Source organism: Rhodamnia argentea, chromosome 9 (assembly GCF_020921035.1).
Source record: "Rhodamnia argentea isolate NSW1041297 chromosome 9, ASM2092103v1, whole genome shotgun sequence".
In the NCBI taxonomy this organism is placed as follows: domain Eukaryota; kingdom Viridiplantae; phylum Streptophyta; class Magnoliopsida; order Myrtales; family Myrtaceae; genus Rhodamnia; species Rhodamnia argentea.
This window is the reverse complement of record NC_063158.1, coordinates 27,016,769-27,024,177: the sequence shown is the minus strand read 5'-3', so window position 1 is coordinate 27,024,177 and position 7,409 is coordinate 27,016,769. Positions and strand designations below refer to the sequence as shown.

General features: G+C 41.6%; 1 protein-coding gene across 1 annotated transcript; it reads left to right on the top strand.

Moving 5' to 3' along the window:
• Positions 1-5,340, top strand: LOC115755394 (probable galacturonosyltransferase 4). The gene is made up of 9 exons (XM_030694769.2): positions 1-449; positions 610-644; positions 736-777; positions 895-955; positions 1,148-1,407; positions 1,922-2,190; positions 2,361-2,718; positions 2,881-3,456; positions 3,783-5,340. The coding sequence occupies exons 1-9, from the start codon at positions 350-352 to the stop codon at positions 4,056-4,058; spliced, it is 1,977 nt and encodes a 658-aa protein (XP_030550629.1). The 5' UTR covers positions 1-349; the 3' UTR covers positions 4,059-5,340.
• The last annotated feature ends 2,069 nt before the right edge of the window (positions 5,341-7,409 follow it).

The window sequence follows — 7,409 nt, the reverse complement described above, 5'->3', positions numbered from 1 at the left end:
TGGAATATTGAAAAACCCACAATCAAGAATCCATCTCTCTCTCTCTCTCTCTTCCTAGCCATTATCAACGCCTCGCTTTACTTTCCCAGTTACATAAAGCAGAGAACCAGACACGCCCTCTCGCGCGAGAATTCTCGATCCCAACAGCAAGCCAGTGCTTTTTACATGGCGTTTCTTCAATGTGACTTCAGATTCGAGTTTTCAAGAGCTTAGCTTCGAGAAGCCGTCATCTGGGTCTTTGCGCTAGACCTCAAGGAAGGAGCTTTTTGGGTTTTTTCCTTCCTTTCCTTTTCGTTTGCGATTCTGGGTTTGGAAAATTCTTGGGTTGCGAAAGGGACGAAAGGGAAAGATGTTGGTGAGGAATGTGGTGGTGTTGATGCTGTTGGTGACGGTTGTTGCTCCGATTATTCTCTACACTGATAGAATCGGCACTTTCAAATCTGCCTCTTGTAAGTTTCCTTTTAGCTTTTTATGATTTCTTACGCAAGTTCTTTCAAGAAATGAATCTTGCCTCGAAATGTCAGATTGATTGATTCCTCTCTCTCTCCATCTCTCTCACTCTCTGTCTTACGTGTATTGGTTTTTTGCCTCTTTGTCTATTTCTTGCAGCTAGGAATGAATTCATAGAGGAAGGCACATCCTTTGTACGTTTTTTCCACTTATAGATTTATTTCACGAGCACCCAAGACGATTAATTACTGATTTTTGGTGATTTTGCTTGGTGTTGATACTCAGACTTTTAGTGGTGATACAGGGCGTTTGAACGTGCTTCCACAGGTATGTTTAGTCCTGGGTTTTAATTGTTTCTTCTATTGCTTTTTTTTTTCTCTTTTTCTGTGGTTGTTTTTGCTGTTAACTGAGATCTCGCTCTCACCCCCCTTGTTTTGAATGCAGGAATCATCAGCAACTCTTAAAGAGCCGATTGGATTAGTGTACACAGATAATACAACTAAAGGTGCTCTTTTTGGATCGATTTATCTGTTTGATTTGTTTTTGGATTTGCTTTTGCTGTTTCCGCTCCACATCAAATTGTACGGTACAAGTCGTGAATCTCATCCCAGAAAAAAATGGTCAATCGGTGGAAATTTTTGTTGATTTTTTTTTTTGTAATTTATTCAATTTTTATTTTGTTGATATTGTAAATTAGATTTGCAAAAACAAGAGGGAATAGAGCATAAATCTGCAAGAGTATTGTCAGCAACGGCTGATGACGGTCAAGCTCAAAAGGAGAACCCCATCAGACAGGTAACTGATGGGAAAAATCAAGAAATGCAGAGTGGAATTTCGGGAAAGTCTACTGTGGCAGGGGACAATGAAGTTAGGAGAGAAGGGAAAATTCCCAAGGACAAGGATGGGAAAGCTAAAGTTTCCAGGCGGTCATCATCAGATAATGTTGCACAGAATGTGGTAAATTCATCTCGACCTTGACTAGTTTTCATGTGGCGGGTTGGCTTATTAAATCTCTTAGTTGTTGGAAATATGGTGCAGTAAAGGCTTGTTTCGTGCTTTTGTTCTTGGTCCTAAATTAATACAACTTGCAGGCAGGTCTTGTGTTGAAATTGATGGTAAGGAGTTCCTTTAGTTGCTTTTAGTGATTTTTTACAAGGGTCGGAGTAATTTTCATAATGCATATAGAGTTGGGTATTGGTTGTGACTTTAGAATTTGACAATCAAACTTAATTGCTTATGAGAATCTTCTTTTGTCCTTCCTTTCTTATTTGTCAAGGTAGAGAACACAGTCGACTGATTGATTTTATCCATCAGTTGTGTTGTTTAGGTCCCCAACTTGTATGCACATTTTTTGGTTGATTTCTTGAATGTTTCAATTGAATTTGACAATCCATGAGAAATGAATGAACTTTTAGGTCTCAGAGAGTGTAATTCGACTCCATATAATTAGGATTTCACAATTCTTCTTCAGGAAGTGAAAGCCGAAGACCGGTCTCCTAAGACTCCTGTCATCCGTGGAAAACAAGAGACTGCAAAATCTGTGGAGGGACAGAATGAGCAAACGGCAATGCCCGATGCTCGTGTCCGGCAGCTTAAAGATCAGTTGATCAGGGCCAAAGTTTACTTATCTCTACCAGCCACTAAGAACAATCCTCATTTTACTAGAGAGCTTCGACAGCGGATCAAGGAAGTTCAACGAGTGGTTGGGGCAGCAGTTAAAGATTCCGATCTGCCGAGGAAGTAAGTTCATGTGTCTCTACTGCTAAGATCACAAGTTGCATACTCTCATATGCATGTGAGTCTATATTAATATCTTGATTGGCACATACAGACGTATGGTCGTAAATGTGATTCATTTTCTCATCTTGTTTAGCTATGAGAACTGACAGAGAGTGCCATAAAATGTGCAGCTCAAATGACCGGTTGAAAGCTATGGAGCAAACATTGGCCAAAGGCAAGCAAATTCAAGATGACTGCGCTGCTATTGTACGGAAACTTAGGGCTATGCTCCATTCGACAGAAGAGCAGCTTCGAGTGCACAAGAAGCAGACGCTGTTCTTGACACAGTTGACTGCAAAAACCCTTCCAAAGGGTCTTCATTGTCTTCCTTTACGCCTTACTAGCGAGTACTATGCCCTGAATTCTACCCAACAGCACTTCCCAAACCAAGAGAAATTGGAGGACCCCCGGCTGTTCCATTATGCACTGTTCTCTGACAACGTGTTGGCAGCAGCTGTTGTCGTGAACTCAACAATCACCCATGCGAAGGTATCTTTGTTTGCCTGTAAAGATTAACTCTATTGAGATTGGCTTCTAAGAAGAAAGTAAATGGTCGAAAACTTAGTGACTAGGGAAAATGATAATGTTGTGATGCTTCTGCTTTTCTTTTTGGCTTGACTTCTTGTTTATTTCTTTCGGGATCATGGACAGGAACCCTCGAAACACGTCTTCCACGTTGTTACAGACCGGCTCAACTATGCAGCAATGAGGATGTGGTTCTTAGTAAATCCTCTGGGGAAAGCCACTATTCAAGTTCAGAACATAGAAGAATATACCTGGTTAAACTCGAGTTACAGTCCAGTGCTCAAGCAGTTGGGTTCTCCATCCATGATTGATTATTACTTCAGGACTCATCGTGCGAATTCTGATTCAAGTCTGAAGTACAGGAACCCTAAGTACTTATCTATTTTGAACCATCTTCGATTTTACCTACCGGAGATCTTCCCCAAGCTGGATAAGGTGCTGTTTTTAGATGATGATATAGTGGTACAAAAGGACCTCACTGGTCTGTGGTCCCTAAATTTGAAGGGAAAGGTCAATGGTGCTGTGGAGACTTGTGGGGAAAGCTTCCATCGCTTTGATCGCTATCTCAATTTCTCTAATCCTCTCATCTCAAAGAATTTCAATCCCCATGCTTGTGGCTGGGCCTATGGCATGAACGTCTTTGACTTGAAGGAATGGAAGAAGCAAAACATCACTGGAGTGTACCACAATTGGCAGAAACTTGTAAGTAGTCATTGGGACGTTCTTATATTCAGTTCAACACATCTTTCATTGTTTGGTCATACAGTCTATTTAGTACAAGTGAAGCTACATGTTTTAAAGCATGAATAGAATGCCGAACTTACTTATATACCCCACCATGGTGGACGGATTTGGAACTAAAGTATCAGGTGGTCAATGCTTTTTGAACTCAACTATTGTGCTTATCTCATGATACTATTTTAAAGCAATAGCCTCAGGCAGAAAATTTCATTGTCCGATCAGTCAATTTAAATCATGTCCACGAGGCCTGAAATGCTTAAATCACTGAAAAGCATTTGTTTTTGCAGAATCATGATAGACAACTGTGGAAGTTGGGGACCCTGCCACCTGGCTTGATTACATTCTGGAATCGTACTTATCCACTTGATCGGTCGTGGCATGTGCTGGGACTAGGTTATAATCCTAATGTCAACCAGAGGGAGATAGAGCGGGCTGCCGTCATTCACTACAACGGCAACATGAAACCGTGGCTTGAGATTGGCATGCCCAAGTACCGGAACTATTGGACAAAGTATGTTGATTACGATCATGTCTATCTGCGGGAGTGCAACATTAATCCATAAACCAACTCTGGATTCGCCCGTCGGTGACTTTCCCCGAGCATCAAGATACCTATTCTTACAGGTCCACATCACTCTCCATGTAGGCACTTGTTTTTTGTCAGGAATTAACGCTCTCCGATTCTTTCTGTACACATTTCAGTTTTCCCCTTTCTTTTCTTTTTTCTTGGTTCATTTTTGGGCATAGTAGATTTGGTTCGAGAATGAGTTATGCAATGCTCTGTTCCTTATAGCAAAATTTGCAGGTGAATTTGTAAATGAATGAAGCTAGCAGTTTTTCTTTTTTCCCTTTGCCGGCCGTGTCATTAGAATCAATGTCAATCTTTTAAGAGCGTGATTCTCCTCTCCTTGACATTCGACTCGTTTGCTCATGCCAATGGACTTATTGCCTGAACGTGTAGGGTTTTCTATTTGAGTTCCTGACCATAACATTTTGTTCACCTACGGATGAAGGGTTGTTCTGGTGCCCATTTTGGGTGAATGTTCTAAACGGGGAGCTTACTGTCAGACATATTCCTTCTTTCAAAAGGACAAAGAAAGAGGGTTGTGAATCTTTTACATTGTCCAACCAAAGTAAAGCCGGTGTGGATCATTTGTCCTTTGTTGTTGCCCACTGCCGACCATTAGTGAAATATATAGCAAAGTATTGATTTTTGAGTAGCTTTTGTTTGGGACTTTGTTGGAGTTTCCTTCTTCTGCTCTTTTGTATTTGTTCTATATATGTGTGTGTGTGTGTAATACGATGTTAGGTAAGGATGATGATGAAAGGTGTGAGCTTTGCTGTGAAGTTGGGAAGGGAAATAGCTGTCAAATGTGGGTATGCAGTGATGATGCTCTGAGAGTGAGATCTGGGTGAGGCCAGTGCGCAACCCCACATGTGGTTGGTCGAGTATGAAATATTAATTGGTTGAGACTTGTCACATGCAAACCTGTTCTTGGTGTTTGAAAAAAATTGCATGTTTGGTATTCTATTATTCATTATTTATCATCTGGGAGTCATTTGCCCTTCAATTACGGTTGGAGATGGAGATGAGTGAATGAGGGTGGTGGTGGTGGTTGTCAAAGCAAATCATTTGGGTCCTCCCCCCACCTTTCGGCCAGTTCTTTTAGTGGGGGGTTGGCCCCCATGCCTTTCTCCTTTTGAATTGTATTCTCGCTTTATGTGGAGAAGGAAAATTTAAGTGGACTGATGAACGTTCGGTGAGTGGGGTGCTAATCTGGAGCGTTGGTTTGGTGGGGGCAGTGTACAGCTGTCATCATTTTGGTGAATTTTGCTATTGAATTATTGAATCTATTTGAAATTAATGCACCGGAATCGCACCAATTTCAATGACCTAAAGTCCACTAACTGTGTTAATACTTAAATGGAAAGACGACAAAGGGCCACGTCGGGTGCTCTTTGAAGTAAACTCATACACTTGACCATAGAAGAAGATTACTGCGTATATATATCTGGGTAAAAATGCCCTGTTGCACTTTTTAAGTTACGTTAATGTCAGGCTTGAAATTTTGAATGGCAAGGAAAAATTGAGTATATGCAACTTACTAAGATATAAATGACCGGAACAAGCGGGATGTGCCTATACAGTCGCACTGCCCGTGCCGCCGGATTGTCCGGAACATTAGCTCCTCTGGTCGTGACAATTGGATCTCTTTGTTGTTCGGGAAGTTGTGAAGGATTGCTGGTTTGGTTTGGTCATTTGGTGAATGGTCTTTGATAGCTTCCGTTGTACGCATGGGGGATTGTTTCTTCATTAACTTTGCATCTGCATGGTTGGTTGCCTCATATTCGGGCTGATTGAAGCAAGCTGCAAAGCTCTTGCACATGTCGTTCATGGCATGTCGTCTTTGTCGCTGTACACTCGGGTATCTTTAAAATAACCTCCTCCTTGTCATAGAGGTTTAGTCGCATGCAGGGACGTAATCTCTATGCTCACTTGCACATTTGTCTTGACTCCTACACAAACCTCGGAGCGTTTTAATGATCCTGCCGTGGCCTGCATCGGTCCGGACATGGAAGTAATCACAAAGAAATGGACTACGTGAGTTCATGACCATTTCTGGGAGCGGAGTGAAGTATCGTACGGCACGGATATGGTTTTGCTGCATTACAAGTGAAGTGGGGCTTTGACGAAGACATGTCTCCTGAGGAAATTTTTGGCATTTTTCCTACGGTGGCTTGTTCTCCAAGGGTTCATTCATATGTCTTGTCAGAGAGATTATGCTGGTGCATCGCCTATTTCACAATCCAACATTGTAACAAGATACAGAGATTGACAAAATATGCAGAGTTCTAGCAGTTTGAAAATTTCACGACACGTTTTGAGTCCTCCAATCTATTTTGACGATCTTGCAAGCAAGAATTGCTATCTAGAGTGGTTCGGTCCCTTTTCTCGAGTAATTCCAGTTCCGTTTGTGCGGCGTGCTAATCTGGACTTGACAGGAGCTGCTTGCGGGGCATCAGGTCTAGTGCACTGGCGCTTATGACGCCCTTTGACAGAAGCTGTTCATTCCAGATTCAAGACGTGGACATCTTCTAGTTTATCTGGTCGATCACCTTAGAGCCATCTGGGTAGTCGTTGCAACATGATGCTCCATGCCTAAATGTGTGAGAGCTATCGTACATATGGCTTGGCATAGTGCCTACTATTATTCGACTCTTTTCCTGATCCATCTGAAAGTTCAGATAATGCATTCTAGTATGTGACTTTGAAAGAGTGTAATGCCGAAATGAGCTTGCTTTGATTTCTCTCTCTTTTTGTTTTCCCATCACTGAAGAGATGCTTATCAAATTATCAATGTAATGAATACCGTTACCATCAAGTCATGTGAAGTCTTCTTCTTGTTTCCTCTGTGACATATGACATGATTTCCATCTTGAGTAAGTCTGTCTGATCTTGTCCACGAATCCTTTCATCGTTACGCTCATTAATCTATATTTTGTCCTGGCCAATTCCGCTGTATATGATACGGTCAGATTTTAGTGTTTCAATGCTTCATAAATTTTTAAGGGAAAGCAAAAACCGGCGTATTTGCCCCGTCGCACTTCATTGCACATTGGATCATTCTGATTTCCAATGAATGTCACTTTCGATCTTGTTCACCTTTTATGGCCAGGTTGGCTTTCATTTCCAGAGGTTGCTTCTCGATTGTTTTCCCAGCATTGGATGATCACTCTTCATCATTTCCAGTGTGCTCGTAGTTGTTACTGAATCGGACAATAGGTGTCTTAAGAGTTAGAAATGTCTGCTGTAGCACTTGAAGGGTGAAAGACAGGAGATAGTATCATAGTAAAGACAGTTGCAGCATGTTTGTCCCTTGTATGAATTGCATTGCTGAGCACGAAGGACAGGT